The sequence below is a fragment of the Melanostigma gelatinosum genome (genome assembly GCF_949748355.1).
Source record: "Melanostigma gelatinosum genome assembly, chromosome: 13".
In the NCBI taxonomy this organism is placed as follows: Eukaryota; Metazoa; Chordata; class Actinopteri; order Perciformes; family Zoarcidae; genus Melanostigma; species Melanostigma gelatinosum.
Genome location: NC_136646.1, coordinates 13,049,011 through 13,072,516, shown reverse-complemented (window position 1 = coordinate 13,072,516; position 23,506 = coordinate 13,049,011). Strand labels below are relative to the sequence as shown.

The window sequence follows — 23,506 nt, the reverse complement described above, 5'->3', positions numbered from 1 at the left end:
TTAGTTGTGAGTATTAGTGATACAAATCAAAGAAATATTTACAGAAAAACAAACATAAACAGACTTAAAACAAACGTTGAAGGCTGGAAAAAGATGTAAGAACAGTGGCGGCTGGTGGAAAATGTTCTAGGTAGGGCCATCCTATCAATTTCAGCAAACATCCCAGTATGATTTATTGCAAACAAAATGTAAGTATCAAACACGCATTATTACTTGGCAGTTAAATATTTAACATGTATTCCAACACGAAAACAATCAGTAAATAACACTTATATAATATAATATAACATGTTCATTTATTGAGATGCCCCTATGGACCTTGTTATAGGAGGTAAAGATCAGGAGAAGTAAACATGAAGTGTAATTATGAATACTGATGTTAAATTAAGCTATGATGAGTTTTCACTGTTAATTTAACATCTCTATTACATGTTGATGCCTCCATGACCAAGTTAAGCAGATGAGACTGAGGACAGCTATGTAGAAGAAAATATGTTCACTTTGCCTAATATGTAGCTTGACAGAGTTCTCCATGTGTGTCCTGGTGTTCTCATGTTTCCTTACCTCCTAATCCCTCACTCCCTACCCTGGTGTTCTCATGTTTCCTTACCTCCTCATCCCTCACTCCCGTAACTGTCCGTGCTGGATCCGTCCCCGTTGTTTTAAAAAGCTAAATACGTTATTAACATGACGTCATCCAGCTAGCCAAACCTGTCTGGTGTACAGTACAGAAGCTTCGCATGTACTGCTTCCCTTTCCCGCGAGTCTGCTGTCTGATTGTGAGGTCAGGCTGATCTGATATCAGCTCTTTGGCTGCAGAATCTCCGGCAAAGTTCTCCTCTCAAACGGGTCTTGGAGGAGGAGTGCTCGCGCTGGCGCGGGCACCTGTAGAGACTTCTCCTGACGAGAACGCGCAGCGAGGGGGGCCTGATCGTTCTGGCCCACAGCTGAATCTATTTGAGGGCGCTGATTGGCTAACTTGTATGTCACTCATTTATATCTTGAATCAGCAATTGGCTAAACTGCTTCATAGACCCGCCTCTTTTGGGCCAAAACGATTAGGCCCCCCAAGCGGCGCGTTCTCAGAGTGTCGTGCACACAGACAGAGAGCACGAGCAGGAAAAGCATATATTTTGCGCAGATATCATATTTTACACACATTACTGGGTACATTCCATAGTTCAAAAACACAAATATTGACAATTTGTATAATTTATGATTATTATAATTTTTTTTTATTTTTTTTTTTGTGGCTCATGGTGGGGCCATGCCCCATGGCCCTCTATTGACCAGCCGCCACTGTGTAAGAATACGTTTTTCTACACAAAAAGAGGAAGTGAAAAGGCTTGAACCAGATTGGGGGCGCGAAATGACGGCCGTGTCTTCAAATAGATGAGAGTTTATGTTGCAGTTCGGAGTTTGACGTTCAAGACTGTGTGCGTGCAAACAAATAAATCACACACAATTGCTTGTTTGACTATTGTCAATAAACCTCTCAAAGGGAACATCTTGTCTGGAGTGCATTCTGATCGATGCCCCCTGGTGGCCACAACTTTTAATGAACCACAGTAAAAAATATACAGTCCTTTCCCAGTCAATTCAACAAATGGTCCTTCGAGCAGATGAGAGTGGTCACATGTGGGTCACATGTGACACGGCTGTTGTCCAAGCTGCCTCAGGATATGCGGGCTGAGTTCAAGAGGTTCCTGTACCCCATGCGTGTTACCATCCCCAACCTCTTCCACTTTTCAGACTGGCTCGACTATGAGCTGAAGATTCAAGAGACCGTGTACGATTCACGATACAGAGAGGATAAGAGCAAATCAGGACCACGGCCAGAGAATTACCGCGACAGGAGCAAGAGTGGCAGGAGCACCAGCATCCTGCACACTACAGACCAGCCTGAGAGCTCACCAGCAGCAGTGAAGCCACCCCTAAGTGCCAAGCAGCCAGATAGGACGGCATACTGCCACTACTGCTTAGACATGCAGCACTTTCTCGACCAGTGTGTAAGCTTTGCACAGCTGACAGTGGAACAAAAAACAGCCTGGATCAAGATCAACAAAAGATGCTGGAGATGCGGCTGCTCGCACCAGGCTGCACAGTGCCGCCTGAAATTTACGTGTCAGAAGTGTAAGGGGAAGCATCTGCAAGTTCTGCACGATGTGAATATAAAACCTGCAGCTGAGAATACGTCCTGCCTTGTCAGCACAACCAATCACGTACTGTACTTGGACAGACGGTCCGGGTGCAGCCAAGTCCTACTCAAAGTGAGTAAGACTGTCAACAGGTGGAGCCACTTCAGATAAATTCACCACATCTTCATACTTTCTTGACTGGGCACGAGTTACAATGCAAGCAGTAAGGACTTTAGGCAACCCGAGATGACAGATCAGCACTCTGTCAACTACGGAGCATGTTGGTCTGTCCACTACAATGGGAGACTACACATCCCCCGAAAAAGGGGGCGCTCGGGCTGAAGTGATTGTATGAGTAAACACTTAATTCATCATTTGTAAAGCATTGTTCCGACATTAACACTCATTAGTATACAATTCATAACAACAGTTAGAAATGTTTTATTCTTGATACATAAGCTAATCTATTATGTGTTTCTATCATGAATAATGACAGCGTAAAAGAGGACAAAAGCTAAGATCCCCTGATGAAAAAAACTTGTTGCAAATGCAAAAGCTCCCATGGTCATTACATTACATTACAGTCATTTAGCAGACGCTTTTATCCGAAGCAACTTACAATAAGTGTATTCAACATAGGTATTCAAGAGAACTACTAGTCACCAGAAGTCATAAGTGCATTTCCTTTTTGAAACAAGCATCTAAGAGCATAAACCAGAGCAAACGCACAGTGCAGAAACAAACAAATACAATAAGTGCAACAAACTAGTATGGATACAATAAGTGCTAAGTGGTCAGTTATATAACTGTCATTAGTAATTGATTAACACAAGACACTACAGTGTAAACCCCCAAAAATGTCTCCCAAAGGATACCCATTCAAATCAAAATAACATGCATTTTCTTCTTTTCGCCAAAAGAGATCTTGCAATTCATTCAAAAGGCAAACAAGGCACTTTGATCCTGTCCTGTCAGCTGCCCGGGGTCTGGGAATTACTTTTCACCTGGTCGACAATCTCCCAGGTGAAGCCTGAGCACCCCCTGACTATGCAGCCGCAACAAGATGTCAAACTCAGTCGGCATGGAGTGAAGTGACCAAACATTGATGTCATCGTAGTAGTGGTTAGCCAAGGCATAGAGTCCATAGGGGTGATTACTGAAGGGCCAGAACCCATACAGATGCACATTGGCACAATGTTCCAGTGCCAGGCTAGCCATCATTATTCCGGTGCTGGGCCGTGATGCTTTCAGGCCTTGGGAGCGCCAGAAGAGGGCCAGACTCTGGAGGTACTCAGGGTTGAAGAAGACGGGCCGGATGGGGCTTTCAAGGTCCTCAATGCTGTAGACGGCCCGCATGCACAGGGGAGTGCAGAAGCCGAAGGAGAAGGCGGGAAGGAGCAGCAGGGAGCTGCCATAGCTACGCAGACTCTCCACAAACGGACGGCGACGCCCCATCAGAGACCCATACCTGAAAATAAACAGCAGATATCAAGCAACATGACAAAAGGGAACATTTAAAAGGGGCAGTGATTCATGTTTTCACTAACCTCCGTTGGAAGATGCTTGGATTTGCTGTCACAAGGTCTGTCTTGATGCCCACATCCTTCCCATAGCCTTTGTCCAAGGGAGGTAGGTTGCACCTGAACAACAAAGCAACAAAGAAGATGTAGGAATTGTTCTATAGAATTCCCATAGAGATGAGTTTAATTCTGTTGGTTAAGATTGTCCACTACACTGGACACCTTTCTCACCTCATAACAAACTGAGCTGAATCGATCATCTTTCCACAGCTGCTGTTGGTCAGGATCCCACCGTTCCCAACAACAGCACACGTGTCCCATATTTTGTTTGACAACGGATGCTCCTGGAATCAGCACCAACGGGAAATGTACAACTGAGCTGATTGTTGATTTTAGAAAAAAAGAGTCCAAGACACACACCTCTGTCTACATCAATGGATCTGAGGTGGAGCAAGCTCCTGGGAATCAGTATCACAAACAACCTGACATAGTCAGCTAATAAATGGCTGTATTTGTTCCTCATTAACGAAACTTAAAAAGTAAAAATTCCTTGCTGACATTTACAGAGGAGTTATAGAAAGTGAAAGATCAGTGAAAGTGATATTGGTGACAATTGGTGACTGCAAAGAGCCCAATTGATATTAAATACCCACGTCAGCCACAGCCTGTTTACTCTGCTGCCTTCTGGCAAGAGATACATAGGTATCAGGAGCCACACCACTAGACTTCAGGGCAGCTTCTTTCCTCAGGCTGTGAGAGTCCTAAATTCATCCTCCACCTTATCATATGTACATTTGTTTGTGTTTTTTTCTTATGCAGCAAAATGGGACTGAAAACTACATGTTGTTTCGCAACCCTATTGTACAATGACAATAAATGAACATTGTAACCTTGTGGTAAAACATTTGAGGCGCCATCAAGTCACCAAACAAGCAGCAGATGTTGTGGTAAATATTCATGAATGACAAACAACATACCTTTGGAAAGGTGCTGAAAAGCTCCGGGGTCACCTGTAGGGTCCTCTTATTTTCTCCGTCGTACACAAGCTTTGCTCCCACTGGAGTGTTGGCCTGGGTAATGATGGCCTTGTCAAAACCATGGCACTCGTTTCTCAGCTGAGATCTGAGGAACCACAATGAATTTGTTACGTAACATACAAGACGGTCGGGAATGTTATAGAACAGAAAGCTTCATCATTTTCATCGGCAGTTTGTTTGAAATGTTTTTTCTCATGTATGGATACAAATTATTTCTAACAATTCTGGCAACTATTCAGTTTTTTGATTCTGTGTTTATTTGTAAATTTAAGAACAGAATAATTTCAAAATAAATTACCCTAATCGTTGGTAATTGTCCTCCTGCTTCTTCCAGGTTTGAGAGTAATGCTCTTTAACTTTATTGATGACCTCCCTGTGAAAAACACACATCCAAATATACAGTCAGGTTTGTCCTGTAGCCTTGTAGCACTGATGATCTGATGAAGCGACAAACAAAACAATCCCTTAAGGAGAAGCAGTGACATGTTTGCTCGCACCTGCAGCCTTTACAGAGTTCACCGTTCCAAGGGGGTCTCTGCTTGTGAGGAGGCCTGTGATGTTCCACATTACTGTGGAGTAAAAACAACACCGAGACAGGACAGATGAGTAAAATACTGATGCCAGAGATAATACAGATATAAACCTTACTGTCTCTGAACCCCATTTGCCTTTGCTTTATGTGACCCGGTGATAATCAATGCACAAGACGCAGAATAAACTGGAACCATTGACTACTATACCAAAATCAAGATTGTATCGACAATGCCAGTTAAAATCATGCAGCTGATTAATAAAATCTTGTTTCTTGACTGACGTCGCAAAGCAATCATCCCAAGTTTTAGTCCCTCACCATTCCCGGTGAACATTTTTATCAGATTTCAGAATCAGTTTATTGGCCAATTCGTGTCTCTTAACAAAGAACATGAAATAAGAGGACACACTGCAAAATAATTATATTTTGTCCCTGATAACTTCAACTGCTTCACTCTTTTCTTGGAGTCTTGTAAAACCCCAGCATGCCTCTTTATCTTTTGCCTCCACGAACACACATCCAGCACTCAAAATGTATGTGTGTGTGTGTGTGTGTGTGTGTGTGTGTGTGTGTGTTTGTGCGTGTGTGAGTGTTCTATAGGTGGTTGTAAAAAGTAATTAGTCTTACTTGTCGTGGAACATGGACCAGATGACAGTGTTAAGCAGGCTCCCCAAAAAGAAGAATGTGATCATAAAAAAGAAGAGTGACTTCAAGAGCTGTCCCCTCATGCTTCTTCACTAACTTCACCCACAAATTCCCTCAGCATCTGTTCCTACACTCTCTCTCGCACTCAAAAGCTGTTATCTTTGTAGGTAAGTCCGTTAAGATCCAAGCACATCGGATACATTCCACCAGTGCCAAAGCTAAAGCTCCTCCCAATCAGAGTGACTCCTGATTGAGCGCTCTTTACAACCCATGGCCACTCTATGTGGCTTAACATTATATCTTTAGACATTATATGTGACAGTCTTGTGCATTTTCAACAGTTGTAAAATCAACAGACAATTTACCAAAGAATTGTGGACACTTTCCATCTTTTGGAACATACACAGATTGAGTTTGTACTGGAGCAGCAGCAAAGATAGGTATGCTGACACTTGCTGAGGTGGAGGCATTACACTCATTAGATGGCCATGCTTGAGGTGAGTCAGTACTAGCGTTTGCCACCTGTGACTTCAACTGTTCATTTTCAGCCTGAAACTGCCGAACGTGATCCATGAAGGCTTGAATGTCCTCCAAACCACAGACTAATGTTCACTGCAGAGGTTTTGAAGCGTCCTGACATCGTTACATCTAATCCTCTGTTGGTCTTCATTGTTCTATATATATTGTTGGGAAAAATCGAAATGACTAATTAGTATGCGTTTAAATGATTCAAGAATGTTTTACATTTAACAGAAGCTCATCTCCTCTGTAGTGTTTAAGGCCTGTGTCCTTGTGCAAACTTTCACTGACACTAGGTCTTCAGCAAATGTTTAGTCTATTAAGAATCAGTTGATTGCCGAAAGAACACGTCAGCTGTTTGTTCTGAATAAGAATGATAAGAAACTTGTAGAAAGCGTTTGCGACGAGAAAGTGACCTTTGTACTAGAACGAATTGTTAAAGTATCCAGATACGTAGACGCCTGTGTGAGTGTTACCCTGTGCCAGCCCACTGCATGTTGTTTACTGAGTATAAATACCAGAGGCTCGGAGACAGATGTCCGTCTTGATGTACATTCTGTATGTGAATCAACCCTGTCTCCTTGTTTGCAAAGAATAAATGTCCAATGATTAATGATTTTTACACCAGTCTCGAGTGAATTCTTCTAACATAATGGTCCTTCGTAGCCGGAACTCCGGGCGAGTCCAGGACTCTTGACAAAGACCTCCGCCTGAACTAACATCGCGGAAATTGATAAATTTAGACAGCCAGGGCTATGTGGGATAAGGGGAACTATGTTTTGCTTTTGCTTTGCTTTAATAATAATTTGTCCAATATTATTGCGGGAAATTGAGAAGATAAAATTGACAATCAACAAATACAAAATACAACCAAATGAACATTACACGCTGGGAACAATTCTGTTCCGCATGACACCAGAAATTGTGAAAATGTGCCTTACAAGTTGTTTTCTCCTCCTCAAACTGTCTAGTAGCGACAATTGTATCACTCTAAACTATCTGTTGCCTCCTGTTTCAACAAAATGACACACTGTTTCTCACCCGATGCAGCAAACTATGTATGAATGAATGAATGAATTTTATTTATATAGCGCTTTTCACAGACAGTAGTATCACAAAGTGCTTAACAGAGCAGACATTTAAAAGCATAAAAAACACAATGTGACCCTAGGGTCAATAAATTATCTACACAGAGAAAATTAAAAAATTAAAGAATAAAATAAAAAATAAAATGTAAAACATATTTTAAGAGCAGGTCTAGGACATGGGTTTACTTTTACACAAACGCCAGCCTAAACAGGTGGGTTTTGAGCTGGCTTTTAAAAGTATCCACAGTATCTGCGAGGCGCAGAGTTGCAGGCAGAGCATTCCAGAGCCTCGGGGCCACTGCCTCAAAGGCTCGGTCACCACGGCTCTTAAATCGTGTTCGTGGGACAGAAGACCTAGAGCGTTTGACCTGAGAGTGCGGGCGGGTGAATAGGGGCGAAGTAGATCAGCTACATAAGCCGGAGCCTGACCGTGAAGTGCTCTGTAAGTGATGGTGAGAATTTTAAAGTGTATCCTAGATGCTACAGGAAGCCAGTGGAGAGATCGGAGTACGGGGGTGATGTGAGACCGTCGATTTGTCCTGGTGAGTAATCTGGCGGCAGCATTTTGGATGACCTGCAGACGGTTAAGAGCAGATACACTGAGTGATGTGAAAAGTGAGTTGCACTTGTCAATACGTGAAGAGATAAATGTGTGTATGATCATTTCTAATTCAGGTGTTGATACTACAGATCTCAGTTTACTGATATTTCTTAGATGGAAGAAACATGACCTGGACAGCTGCTTAACATGAGGGTCAAACGACATGGATTGATCAAAGAAAATCCCAAGATTGCGCAGGTTGCAATGGGCAGCAGAGGAGAGTGGACTAATAATCTGCCTGATCATGGGGACAAACTCCTCTGGCGCAATAACTAGGACCTCCGTCTTAGAGTCGTTGAGTTGCAAGCAGTTTTCTGCCGTCCAGTCTCTGATGGCATTGACACAGTCCAGGAGCCTAGTTAATGTGAATGCCTCGCTGGGTTTAAATGACAGATTAAGTTGGATATCGTCTGCATATAAGTGATAGGACACATTATAGCTTTTTATGATCGGTCCCAAAGGTAACAGATAAAGGGAAAATAACAGAGGCCCCAGAACCGAGCCCTGCGGTACACCACAAGACAGTGGAGAGGTAACAGACACAAAATCACCCACAGAGACATTGAAACTTCTGTCATTGAGGTAAGATGTAAACCAGTCTAACGCTATGCCAGTTATGCCCACCCAATCACGTAGCCTCTTGATCAGGATGTCATGGTCTACAGTGTCAAATGCAGAACTGAGATCCAGAAGAACTAACACAGAGCAGTCACCTGCATCAGCACACATGAGAATGTCATTTGAAACCCTCAGGAGAGCGGTTTCAGTAGAGTGTTGCTTACGAAACCCAGACTGGAACTTGTCGTACATGTTGTGCCTCTCCAGTGCAGCAGTAAGTTGTTTGGCCACCACTTTCTCTAAAATTTTGGACAGGAAAGGCAGTTTTGATATGGGCCTGTAGTTCATGGGCAAAGCTGGATCTAAGTTAGGTTTCTTTAATATGGGCTGGATAGTGGCATGTTTGAAATAGGAAGGGACAATTCCTGTAGACAATGAGGAATTGACAATAGATGTTACTGCAGGGCCAATAGTTAGCAGAACTTTCTTATTAAGTTCCCGCTAGGTCTGCCCTACATGCTTGGAATCTTTCTCCACACTCTTACGCAGCTGGTGCCCTTTTTTCAGAGTCCACCACTGTTTGATGACATGGATTAAGTGTGTCCAAGCAAGATGGATTTACAGTGAATGCTGAGTTGGCCCATCAGCAGCCAAGCCATTTGCACTAAAACCAACATGCAACAATCATAAGACTGTTAACATTATAGTCTTGCAGTAAATCTAGAACTGCATTTATTACTACAGATTTTCCAGCTGGAGTCTGGAGGGGGGTTATTTTGATTTGAATGGGAATCCGTTGTGAGACATTTTTGGGGGTTTACATTGTAGTGCCTTGTGTTAATCAATTACGAATGACAGTTATATAACTGACCACGGGAGCTTTTGCATTTGCAACAACTTTTTGTTATCAGGGGATCTTAGTTAGTGTCCTCTTTTATGCTGTCCTCTGCTGGGGGGCTGCATCACTGCATACAAACAGAATCAATAAGATGATCAGAAAGGCTGGCTCAGTGTTGGCCTTACCCCTGACTCACTTGAGGTCACTGTAGAAAAGAGAACAAAGGCCGGTTGTGTATTTTGAAGGCTATCCTTTACACTGTGTTTTAAATGGACTCAGAAGCTCATTCAGTGAAAGACTGAAAGTATTTTGTTCCAGCAGCGGTCAGATCTTTTAATCAACACTTTAAATGTGCTTTTTTGACGTAACTTTCCGCTGTTAATCATGTCTCAAATGTTTTTTTATGGTATTATTTATTCGTTGTACTGTGTTTTCTGTTTGTGTACAATGTCCATTGTTTGTTGTCTCTATATGAGTTGATTTGGTGGCAAATGAGTTTCCCTACTGGGGATTAATACAGCTTTCTAATCTAAGACTTGGTTGGGCCTTGTGTTTGAGGAAACTTCTACCTTTCATACTTCTGCCTTTCATAGTCTGAACAGTGATCTTTCTCATCCAGAGAAATATTGTACAAGCAGTAGATGACCAAATTCATGAACAGCGCGAGTTGAGAGGAAATATGAAGTTAAAGCGTACAAATCTTTATCAGGAAATGTTATTTGCATGTAGTTAGTGGCTGAAGTGGAATTCAAAAGCTTTTCCCCACACGTCTTAGCTTCCATGATTTAATGTGTTTGAGGCATTAAGTGTCCCAAAACCTGCCAAGGTTTATCATTAAAATGCGGTATTTCTTGACAAACCACACATTTGGCTGGAACACCATATACGGTAATCCAGTGATTTATTAGCATAGCTTTGCACAGACGTCTCTATTTTACACTTTATTTAACAAATGCATAAACCCATGATAATTGAATGCTAAAGTTTCATTTCTCCATATTTTTATTTCTATATTCAATGCAGCTGTGATGTTTCTCCTGCTTGTAGTGCTGCAAGGCGTCCCACAGTTTCTGAGTTGACCAAACATGCAAACATCTGGATGATGCTTTCACAGACTCTTTGAAAGAACTAACCAGGGAAGCCTTGAAAAAGTACTGGAGCAGTCCTTGTCCTCTTTCCCTGTCCTGAAATTCATAATGGTAGCATGCATGTATGGGGTTAGTACATCCGAACAATTAGGCCAATAATGGGATGAAATGTTTGTTTAGTTTTTCAAGAAAATAGCCTGCTGCCACAAGTTGCCATCCAAGACATCGCTCATGGGATTCCAGTCATATCAGCAGTGACCGCGTTGTACATCCAGCTGCAGCACTCTGCTCATTCCCACTGGCTCGGCTCTCCAGGGAAGCACATTTTCCATTTTGTCGCCTATTCTCCAGGCAATTTGACTGTAAACTCGTTAATGACGACAGGGACAAAGCGGAAAACACTTGATTTAATAAATTGGTGTATTATCAAGGATAATTCCGTTTTTAAAATCGATGGCTTACAAACATTGTATTTGTAATGCACAGGGGTGGAAGTAGCAAATTACATTAACTCTTGTCACTGTAACAATGTCATTTTTGGATTATTTTTAAATATTACTTATGTTAATATTACTATTATTTAAATGTATTATTGATGTAATTTTCACAAGTAATGCTACTTTTACGAGAGTAAAGTATTGTCGTACTCTTTCCGTCCCTGGTAATGCATACATGTGATTTAAAGCCTCACAGACTCAGATGTTCTGTCATCACAAGCTGAAGTTCATCCGTCACCGAATACACTGCCAAAGTGCCAAACATAACGACACGATTAACATGAGCTGAAGTGACATCTCTTAGGTCTCCTGTGTTCTTCCTGCCTGTGACACAACATCAGCCCGTGTTTAACTCTCCCGATAGGACTGCGGAGACCCTGCTCCCCACCAATCAGAATCAAACGCTGCAGATCTCATACAGACAACAAGAAGAGGACAATACTCAACATCTCAAGAGTGGGAAGCCTTTTTGTTCTTGGCTGTGGAGCCCAAACAAAAGATGCAGAAACATGATTCAATATGCAATTCTGATTTATTTTTTTAGGAAAATAGTTTTTTTCACATGCAAACATTTTCATCAAAGAATATGAAAAAAATCTTTGCCAAGGGACACCAGAATGGCACTCAAAGAAATGTACATTTTTATAAAAGGCATAGAAAACACACAAATACCCAAATGCATGAATCAGAGTTTGGACTGGTAATACCACTGGTTTTATTGCCACATCCCACATGGGTGACCATTAAAACCATATAGGGAAACACTAGTCTTTCTTCTGAACACATTATTTTTTACAGAGACAGACAGATGCTGAGGGTGGACATTGTGGTATCCCTGATAAATAGACCCACAAAAGACTTGTGATACAACCACTGTGTGATGGGCTTTCACTTATAATTCATTCAGCTGCCAGGTATGGGGGATAATTAAATGGCTGTCAGTTCCAACATGTGTCTTTAAAGGTACTCAAATGCGTATCGTCAATGTCAAAGTGAAACATATCTAAAGATTTCAATCATTTTATGTTATTTTTTTATCTTTTGCTACCTTGCAAAAGAAAATGTTTAACTCCTGCCCACTCTCAGCAGCAATATGCTTCAGCTTAAAAAGCCTTTCAAAAAAAAAAAAAAAAAAAGCCTTTCAAAAAAAACGATGCTACTTTCATGAAGAATGAACATTTCCGAAATATACCAACAGGGACATACTGCTGCAGAGCGGTCAAACCACATATTTGCATACAAATCAGAAAGGGCACCTTTAACCTTAGTTTGCCCTGTGTTTGATTTGAGTCTTTTTAGTGACATGTTGGAGACACATGGTTTTCAAAGGACAGCGAGAATATGCAGAGGGGAATAAACCCTAATATAAATAGCTGTAAAAGCCTTTTCTGTTCAGTGAGTATACTTTTTTCTTTCTCCCTTATTCTCTTACTTTCTCAGTCACCAAATAGAAAAAAAGTCACATAACCTGGAATAGTTTTGGAGATGTGAGGCCAAGCTGCCAGTCATGCACACTCTGAGCATATCGCCTCATGACACCTCCTCAAAATGCCCCTTCCTCACTCTCTAGGTGCTCCCTCCTTTGACAGGAAGCCGCCCTCTAGTGCCTCCGGCTGGCTTTCACTGCAAACCATCACCAGCTGCTTGTCATCCATTGTACTTCAGTTTGTGTCCTTCTCTACAACAAAACACAATAAATACTTTTAGTTGAGAAACTTTATTTGAATTTAATGAGGACTGATTGGCCTCCAGGGGAGGACAGTGTCACTGATTGGGAAAACTCTGAGTAAATCACCCGTGGCTTATTGGGAGGGAGTGGCGTCAGTGTCAATCGCTGCTCTGGGGAGCAGCTGACTGAAGTACTTCTTGTGATGGATGACTGTCTGCTGCAGGCTGGCTTGTTGAACAGACATGTGGAGCTAAGTGGTGAACAGACCAATCAGAGAGACTCTGTCTACTCAAGCACTCTTCCCTGTGTTTATGTGAAGGAAGCCACGTCACAAAGTCCAGCCTCACAGCTTCACATGAGTGATGGTCCAGTAAGTTCACTATTTGCTGGGAAAGACTCAGATCTTTCTGACGACATTTATGAAATTAAGAATATAATGTCCTGTTTTTCAGATTTGCTACCCCTCAAAATTTCGTCATGCTGCTTGTTCGGAAAGCCACTGTGGGCAAAGCTTGGAATGGTTTGAATAGTTTGGCACTTCATGTCCTTTTGTTTGTGTCCATGCACATGGCTGTTCTGCAGTTCTCAGAACAATTTTGGAAAAGGAGTAACACTTTAAAAAAAAGACATAGCCCAGAGGTTTGCTACATACTTTAGATACCGACACTGTAACGTACAGGGAATAGTCTGGCTTTTTTTCATTACATCAATAAGTCACTGTAGCCGACATATTACAAAAATATACTATGTCATATTTCACATTTTTTTCTTACAATTGAAAGGCAATTTAAAACACAATAAGCATACATATCCACACACCAAATTAATTATTAAAAAAAGCTTTCTTTTTCTTTATTTTACAAAAACAGTTCTTTGAAAAAAAGTCTAATTGTGTTTTCATACAAAACACTGGCTCAAACATAAAAATCTACTCCATTTTGGAGTTTTCCATTTAAAATCCTGTTCCAAAAAGCAAAACACTTACTGTAATACAAAAAAACAAGTTACTTTTACAAAAGGGTTGGTCTCACGTGGGCATTTTTTCCACAATTGGAGTAGCATGGCAACAAACAACCAGGCTTCAGGGCAGCCTCGCATAAAATCTTGGCACTGACACTTGCATCACACAAACAGTGTTTGGTCTCATGATATTATAGTCATGGCTTTAAACCTTTTCCATTACAACGTGGTGATATTGCAGCCTTGTACATCTAACACTGAATTCGTAGCGCTGAGAAGACTTAACTGTCACAAGGCTTGTGAATAGAAAAGGAACAATAAAGCTGGTTAAGTTGTTGCTGGATGCAGGAAGCATTTGCATCTGGTATATACTACCCAATAAAGAATCCCCATTACCTAAGAAGACACCACCAGGGGGCAGTCAACTACAAGGCAGATGAGACAGCAGTGGAGTGCTGAGCAACCTTGTTCAACAGCCATTAAGAGCCAGAGCAAGAAACTGAGAAGTTTAAGAGTAAGGTATAAAAACTGGATTGCTTATGCACCTTGTTAAAAATAACACTTTTTTTCCTCAGGAAATTTCAGATGTACACAGGATAAAATAGCCACCGGCTGTACTCATCAGTTTCTCAGCTGGTGTAGCACAGTTATAACAAAACAACAAAAATACAGGAAACTACAAACACACTGTCAAATGCCAAGTCACAGCAACATAACACTGGAAACTCTACGCTGGAGAGAAAGCAGACAGACAACATGACTGACAGGACACCGCCTTCAGGAAGGTGATGTTCTCACTGCATTATAAAGTCACTGCTTTAGGCGCTGCCACTGAATTAGGTTTCATTTTGTTGCATGTACATTGTTATGACGTTCCTTGATGACGCCATTACAGTATGAAGTCATAGCTTTAGCTTGCCAGAACATACTGATGGCATGGCATCCCTTTGCCTTTGAATCACGATGATACTTCATTTTGATGTCCGAAGAATTGGGATGCCAATGTATTAATAGAGATGGTGTCTTTGCAGAGGAGCGGCCAGCAAATTAGTTAAGCCAAATCGATCTGATTTGCAACGGAACTCATTATCATTCAGTAATTTGCCAAAGTTCAAATCCCTAAGAAAGGATGAACGTGAAGACAACAGAGGTCAATAATCTGCTTCAGGACTTGAGGAGAGCGAGACATGTAAACGACAGACTGTAGCCTACAGCTTGTGTTGGTGTGATGTTTCAAGTCAAACAGTAAAAGCCCAGACAAAATAAATTGTCAGCTGCAATATCACGTCTGTTTTTACACACCGTAGTACACAAACGCATCTTCTCCAGCTTGCAGGATTCTTTTAAGGCATAGTGGTGTTTAAATATCCAAGGAAGATTGCAACTACTCGTCATCCAGTCTGTAATGTATACATGGTTTCAATACATGTCACTGTTTCTGGGGTTAAATCCATACAGAGGGCTTACCCTCTCCTGATTTGCTGCTGCTGCTGTTGCTGCTACTGCCTCCTCCACTGCTGCCTCCTTTACCGTGTTTGAATCTATGCTTGCGCTCTTTCTGTGGCTGAGGCTGTGGCTGAGGTTGGGCCTGGATGATGTTACTTTGGGGCTTGTCGTCCTGGTTGTCCCCAAGCTGCTCCTCTGCCCGGTGCTGCTGACTGTAGGCCTGGATGGCCGCCTCCAGTTGCTCATGAGCCTGCTGGATCAAGTCTTTGTTCAAAGCTACACGGGCCTCCCCTCCAGTGGGAAAGTTATCCTCATTGCTTCCAAATTGCTGCTGCTCCTCTTGGGCAATGTTTGCCCGGTTCTGCTTGCAAGCCATCTTAGCGTTGCTAAGGTCCGTGTACGGCATCTGCTCTGGCTTTACCACAATGTTGTAACCAGGTGGAGCTGATGGGGTGTTCCATGAGAAGGGGTAACCAACGTAGTCTGCAGCCCCGTCTCCACCCACCCCTCCCTCAGACCCTGCCTCAGGCCCTGTGCCCCCTACTGATCCCTCCACACCTCCATTGGTGCCCAGCAATCCCAACTGGTACTCATCCTCCTGAGGTGGGCAGCGCCGACGGCGAATAATGTCACAAATGGTACCGATCCCCAGATGGAGCATCTCCCAAACGTTGAGCGTGAGGCAAAGGACCGTGACACCATACATGATGCGCAGGAAGATGGTCTTCTCTGTAGGCCGCGACACAAAGCAGTCAACGCTGTGGGGACAAGGTTTCCTCGAGCACATAAACACGGGCGTCACACGGAACCCATACAGTAAATACTGGCCTGTAAGGAAGCCTGCTTCTAGCAGTGTACGAATCACCAGTTGCAAAACATAGACCCTCATCAGCCCCTCATCTCTTATACGTTTGCGCCCATCGTGCCGGATTTTGGGTTTGGGTGCGGGTTGCAGTGGATCCCGCGGCCTTTTCGGGGGCTCGATTTCCGGCACCTCATAGATCATGGGATCATCCTCTTGGTCCTCCTCAGTTTCCTCAATGCCCCGGTGCTGCCGTGCTCCAAAGCATATTTTCCTGGGCTTCCTGTGCGTGTAGCCTCCTCCTCCTGTTCTAACTGCAGCAGAGCCAGTTCCTCCTTTGGCTTCATCTATTCGTGCGATCTTGTTGACAGCATAGCCCATGTACATAAGAGAAGGCATCGCCACTAAAATGATCTGGAAGACCCAAAAGCGAACGTGAGATAGAGGTGCAAAGGCATCGTAGCAGACATTCTCACAGCCCGGCTGGCCCGAGTTGCAGACAAACTTGCTCTGTTCGTCGTAGTAGATGGACTCTCCCCCAACCGCAGTGAGCACGATGCGGAAGACGATGAGCACGGTGAGCCACAGCTTCCCCACGAAGGTGGAGTGGTTGTGGATCTCCTCCAGCAGCCGCGTGAGGAAGCTCCAGCTCATGGTGTCGCTGGACAGTGGGGCAGACAGTGTCCCTCTCTCACCTGTTCACAGACTCTGGAGAAAGGAAAGGGGAAGACAAGATAAAAGAAGACAGTATGAGTTCACAATAAATGCAAATTTCACAACTTGAGCAAAGCAAGTAGTACAGCAATTTCTAGACCTTTTATTCCTTTCGGAAGTTAGTTCTGCAAATTCAGTAACACGATGAAAAAAGGGGTGACATAATAATTGCCTGAATTAAAATGAGTGTTCCTCTCTGAGCTCAGCCAATCAATATATCCTTAATTTGATATGTTGCTTTTTGTAGCAATTTGGAGCTCAGTGCCACAGTGAGATTGCTGTCAAGTTCGGGCTTTTTAGGGAATTAGAAGACCAAACAGGGAGGAAAGAGGATACCGGTATTACAAAATATCATCAAGCAGCACTGAGAAGGAGGCAAAATAATCCAAATAGGGAATTTGCTATCGCCAAATACACAGTCACTTTATTTAACAGCTACCTCTTTTTGAAGAATAAATCCTCTTAGTGAGCCTTCTTCTGTGTGAGGTGCAGTTTTCAGGATTGTATTAAATTGACTGGTTTGTTCTGGTTGCGAGGTAAATAGAATCGTGCTGCACTTGTGTGTGTGTGTGTGTGTGCATCGGAGTACAGATTAGGAAGAGGTACATGTTGCCTATATAGGTTAGGTCTGGGCTCCAGGCAGTCCATCCAAACCAGCAGAATCAGCAGGTGGCTTGGGCTCAAACCGTTGGAGCAGGGAGTCAGATAGCAGACCCACATTAGCTCAGGCAGTGGCGCTGAACCCAAACACTGCTTTCCCTCAGGGCGGCTTTGGGGGATAAGTATGACACCTCCACTGAACTTTCCCCTTTATGAAGCTGCAATAGCGCATGGCTTATTGTCAGCTAGACTGAGAGGAAAATCCAACCATGAATTCTAGCTTAGTTTGGGGTTTAAAGGGCTTCCAGGGACGATATCCTTACCAAGCAGGTTGAGAGCTTATTCGGAGCGAGCTGCAGCGAGAGGGAAAACATAGCTGGATGAAGCGAGCAGGAGCTCCCAGCCCTCTGCTTTGTGTCTCCAGTAGGAGCAGAGAGGGCGGGAATGTTTGTGGAAGGCTTGCGATGAAACATGTGTCATATTGATCACTTTGACCATATAAGGGCATGCCTGGGACAAAGGAGGTAGATGTCAGGAATCCTTTGTGTGTACATGCACACTCCAGTACGCTTATTACCCACGTACAGTAAGTGGCCATAACTGTGTACAATCATAGCGGCGGAGTCCTTGTGAGAGTGGCAACTGTGAGCGTCTGTGACCGACATGAACGAGTAAGCAGCAAATGGCCAGAGCGGAGGGAGAGGCTGCCACAAGCACACAGAGTCATAGCAGTGTCCTTCCATGGTAGCGCTCTGTCTGGCTTTTCCAGCATATTACATCATTGCATTTCTTTACATAACTCTTATTGTGCTGCAATATTGTTCTTTGGATCATCATAACCAGATTCAGTCATAAACAGTTGCCAGAAAAGGTTAACTGCTTTGATTTAATATAATGGTAAAATGTATACTGCTGCTTGTTGTTTTTCATTATTAGTGGATGTTTGTTTCTGCTGTATTTGTCTTTTCACTGTTGTACTTTCAAATAATATATATATATATATATATATATATATATATATATATATACACACACACACACACATGTATATATATATATATTTACATATATAGATAGATACAACTTATTTTTGTCTGATTTCTGCATGCGTCAGAGGTTTCCGATGGAAATGGAAATATTTCAGATGTCTTTCGTATTATTTTATATCATTGTATCATCATTATATTTATTTACACACATATTTGGTATTTTAGAATTTTTTGGATCTCTGTTAGATAATCTTGCTTGAGTGAAACCTGCCAAATAGTTTTCAGAAGACTCATATTTGGGTGTGATGTAACAGGAACTCTTTATTTAATGCACTTCTGTAGCGAGAGACACAAACGTTGCACATTCACAAGATACAGAGGAACTTCTGTGTGGCCTTTGATGAAGCTTTTACTTTGTAGAATTTGTTTGCGCACCAGGAACTGTCACGCTCCCTTCTGACCAGGAGAGACGCTCCAGCCCAGGACCGCAGCTTACTACTCCTGCTACCATAGCCACATATAACCCGGCATTTGCTTTCTCATCCAATTTATGTCTGCGGGAGCTAGTGGGGCAGTTAGGGGTAAGAAGCTGACTCTGTGCATTAAGTTACTGTCGTGAGTCAGCCTCCCGAATAGCACCGCACAGATGCAGCAGGCAGGCTTTCAGTCTGTTATTCTGATATAAACAAAGAACAGCAAATTGGTGGAAATCAATGTAATCCCACTGTGATTTCATATAACACTCATCACGTGGACACGTTGCTTCAACTAGAGGGCCCAGGGTTTGGGAGGGACACCAGGGGAATGAGCCCACCACGGGACAGACCTCGACCCGTGCAGGAGACTACATGTGAAAAAGTGTTGTAATTGTGCAACAGGGAGATGCGTGCATCATTGAGGGGAGTCCTGTTTTGTACAGGTGTTCCAGGTCCTGGTTCCTGTTACAGTTACTGCCCTTTGACTTGACAGAACCTAACTTTTAGGCACCAGTGGTGAATTTTAACATTTACATGACATTTAATTTAGCGAGATGCTCATCAAATGTGCAATAAAATGCAGGGTGGGTGTGTTAAAAATGCTTGTGTGCAGTGAAGAAGGATAATAAGAGTTAAATATTATAATTATAACAAAAGATAAGAATTCTAAATATTTATGGATTCATGTAATGTAATTATTCAAATTGTGTATATTCACATTCAATTAATTGTTTAATTTTCATTATGTTAAAACCCATGTTTAAACACATACACACACACACACACACAAAGTCATATTAATAAACAGAAGCCACGGGCGGTTTAGATAATGAACGTACTGTAAATGGCAGAGAAAAAGCTCTAATGAGTATACGTAAGGATATTAGATTTATTTGCTTCAGGATGAACTTTAATCAAGTGAAGCATAACATGTACATGGACATCTAAAACATAGTAAATTGCAACACAAACTATTATAGTATAATATTAATAGTGTGCATTTGTTTCATGTAAATTAATTATTAAATGTATTGAATTAATTCCCAGTTACTTTTCCTATTACTTTGTCAGCTAATCGCACGCATTACTCGTTCATAGACAGCTGCTATCCATCAGCACACATGTACTTTCCCCCCATGAACGTCTGTATGAATGTCAGTACAGGCTCGGTGTAAACATGTCCTTCTTCACCATCATGCTAATTCCCAGTTAGATCTGAGTGTTTTTAAAGTGATTGTAAAAGATCGTAAAGCATATCCAGGAAAAGAAACTGTCAGCGCGTCTTCAGCTGCAATTGATTTCGCTGTGATCCTGCTGATCTGCCGCCTAAAACATTCCTCACATTGACGTTTCATATGATGATGATTGCTCCCTTGTTTATGTACAGTGCTGCTTTTTTATAGTGTCTGTCTGCAACGTTTAATGACAAACATCATTTTAAAAAGATTGTCTCCATCATCATGATGTCAAACAGCATCCTCTGACATCACCACTGGATGTTATGTTAAATCAATTAACTACAGTGGCACTATTCTATGGGAGTGCTTCAAGTAATTAACAGATTCATATTCTTATTATACAGGTTTTTGTCACTAGATTTATGAAGTGAAAATGTATATATTTGTAACCCTGTTTGTCTTATATTCCCTTCCATAAAAAAAGAGAACTGGAATGATGGATGCTCTGCTATGTCATGAATTGTATTATTTGTGTCTGTTTACAAGTGTCTCAATGCAGTTCGTGTCTGAGGTCCACATGGTGCTTCTGCTCTAAGTCTATCTTCTAACTCTCTCGGTATAGCATCTCAAACAATGACATGAATGTTGCACAAGGAAAGCTTGAGTTATAAAAGCTATTCGAATTCAAATATTACCATCAGGATAATTATAGGATAATACCAGGATACAAATGAAATGGTTTTCTGACCAATGTGCTAAATTAAGAGATGCCAATCGCTCATGTATATTTTTTCTTCTGAAACAGTGGAGAAATGTAAAATTTCAAACAAGAAAAAGTATACATTTATTTAGCATTTATTTTGTGCTTAAATATCAGAGTCGGTAAACCCAAATAGTTTGAGGCTTATCTTTCCACTCCAAAAGGAAAACTCAAACCTTCAAACGTAGTGTGTGAGGAAGTCACATTTTTTTCATTTTATATTAACAGAAATCCTCAACAATTTAATCATCAAAGATCCAGACCGAAGCGATTCCTAAACTGGTGGCAGCAGAGTTTGAAGCTGCCGGCACGCTGCTGTGTGTGCCGAGGTTTAACGCTGGCTTCGAAAAGCTTAATCACATAAAAAAGAAGAACGTTTGTTCTAGAAAATGCACATTACGCACGCTAATAATTAATTGGGATGAGATCAGAATTCTGACACAATGATGGTTATTGACTAAGAGCCATATTTAGTCAATAGTTTGTGAGTCTCCTTTTAACCATAACGAATAAAAAATAAATAAAATGAATAGATTCTCATATCAGGGCAAACCGAAGGCAATGACAAATACACGGATGATTTTAGTATCTATAATCTCATTAATTAGAGTCAGTCACCAGAAACACAAATGCTTCCTTTCAACAAAAAACACAACAAAAGCTTGAGAGAGTGATGAGACAGATGTCTGGGACCTCTGAGCGTGTTCCGTTAGGGTCGATGTTCCTCCTACTGTCCTTATTTGAGGGCCATTGCCACGGTGCCCTCTCGCTCTGTTCTGCCCGCGGCATCCTCAGGCTTCACTGATGCCCCTCCGAGCCGCCACCTTGTCCCACACAGACAGCGCACACCAAACGAATCTGCTCACACAGTCGCTGGCCAGACATCTGTCCATGGTAACCCCCCGGATCGTCATATGTGGGTTAAATCGTGGCGCTGTGTTGTGACGCTAAGAGATCCGATATAAAACCAACCAACTTATATCACAAAAAGGTCTCCAGCCTTAGGCATGTGACATCACAATGTGAGTGAAGATAAACTCTATAACAGCGCCGTGTGGAAGACCGACTGACTGACCGACAGCAAATGCTCAGCTTAAAAAGATTGCGGTTCCCCTTTTCCTACACTGAAGGCTGGATAAGCTCCATTGTTAGGCACTCAGAGATATTCAAATCACCCCAAAGAAATCCTGCATTGCTAAAACTGGACTTCTTATCAACTTTTCTGGTTCTCTGTTTTTTTTCTTTCTTTCTGTGGAGCAACTTTGTTAAAAAAAAAAGTTCTTGAAGTGATTAAAAACAGGCATACCGAGAGTGACTTTGCATTAAGTCGAGTTCACCCACACAGAAGGTTATCAGAGCTGTTAATCACATCCATTCCATACGCTAATCTAGACCAGATTGTGTGGTGTATGTATTTGTGCAGACACACACACACACACACACACACACAAACACAGACATGAAACGTACTTGCAGAGTGATCAATGCACGCGACCATGACACACAAATAAATAATAAAGTCCAAAGGTTTAAGTAGACAGTAAACCCCAATTCAGGGCTCTGGCTCATAAAACGTGTAGCGGAATATGTAAAGGAATTCAAATCAAAAAACCTCACGAGTGAGGGATAAAAATAGAAACATTGTGGTCAAAAGTGAGCCTCGGCCTGCGAGAATCTTGAGATGGGGAAGTCTTTGCTGAGATGGATGAATGAGCTCTTCTTCTAAGGAGGGAGGTGGGTTTGGAGGGAAGATTTCTCTCTCAGTGTTCATGGGAAACAGTTCCCTCATTAACAGTGTCCGAAGGGGAGAAACGCAACGGTAAACTGGTTCCATATGTTCCAGGAAGAATCTCTGAGGCAGGAGCAGCCTCTCCGTGTGCATCTGTGCATTCTCTTCAGCTGCATGCAGATACAGTTTATAAATGTAAATTGTCTTTATCGTGATATTAAGTTCATCTAAAGAGTACTAACGAGTTCAGGACGTCATTGCGCTGTCGCCAGACCTTGTAAATATGTATCCTTTGGTTTAGAGGTCTGGCTTCCTGATGGAGCTGATCTATTACAAATGAAAGATCACTTCCTTTGACTTCATTCAAAGTCATTTTCAAATGATTAAATGCAAAAACAGAGCAGATACAGACAACAAACCAGCAGCAAGCAAAGTGATGAAGCAGCATACTCACTCTACTCCTTCTCTCCCAGATACCAGGTACTGTGTCCTTTGTCTCTCAACCTGAGGCCTCTCATCTCTGTCCCCTCGTCTCATCTAGCCTCCTTTACACACCCATTAACCTCGGACTGACATCAAACAGGCCTGACCTAAAATCAACAACCGCATCCAGACAACAAAAAACTCAAAACAAAACACCCGGCTCTGTGGCCGTCCTCTCATGGAGAGCCTCGGTGTGTGTGCTGAACCAAGTGTGATCTCTTCCTGAAAGAGAGAGGAATGAGGGAGGCAGAGCATCTTGCCTCTCTCTCCCCGTGGTACTCAAAATGGTCCTCACTTACCCCCTTATCCCCTTCCAAACTGGGTCATGGTTGGGAGTGGGGATGGGTTTGTGTTTGTATGTGTGGTGATGATGAGGAGGAGGTGGTGTGGTTTTAATACCCCTTGGAGGGGTGAAGGGAAAGGGAAGTCTGACTGACAGAGAGTGATAGGGTGGAAGAGGAAGTACGTGGAGGTAAAAGATACTCAACTCAGCGACGTTGTGAGACCTCTGGCCACTGAGCACAACAGGACTAGGCTTTTAGGAAAGGGTAAGGCAATTAGAGGCGTTATGCTTCACTAGCACTGTTATAGTGCATCTTATCTGTATGCATCCTTTTAAGTCCAGTAGATCCTAATTAA

General features: G+C 42.3%; 2 protein-coding genes across 3 annotated transcripts in view; both read right to left on the bottom strand.

Annotated features, from left to right (window-relative positions):
- Nucleotides 1–3,131: 3,131 nt before the first annotated feature.
- On the bottom strand, nt 3,132–12,716 carry LOC306787389 (alpha-2,8-sialyltransferase 8F-like; the record flags this gene model as incomplete). Its single annotated transcript, XM_079282508.1, has 7 exons — nt 3,132–3,606; nt 3,686–3,778; nt 3,890–4,002; nt 4,636–4,780; nt 4,994–5,068; nt 5,193–5,264; nt 12,625–12,716. The coding sequence occupies 7 exons, from the start codon at nt 12,714–12,716 to the stop codon at nt 3,132–3,134; spliced, it is 1,065 nt and encodes a 354-aa protein (XP_079138634.1).
- Nucleotides 12,717–15,134: 2,418 nt separating this feature from the next.
- Nucleotides 15,135–23,506, bottom strand: part of gjc1 (gap junction protein gamma 1) — a gene marked incomplete at its 3' end in the record, with an annotated part of 33,561 nt that continues 25,189 nt past the window's right edge. For both annotated transcript variants that reach the window (XM_079281461.1, XM_079281460.1), the window contains one exon: nt 15,135–16,646. In XM_079281461.1, the coding sequence (XP_079137587.1) occupies nt 15,135–16,592 (1,458 nt within the window). In that variant the 5' untranslated portion in view covers nt 16,593–16,646. The remainder of the gene's footprint in view (nt 16,647–23,506) is intronic.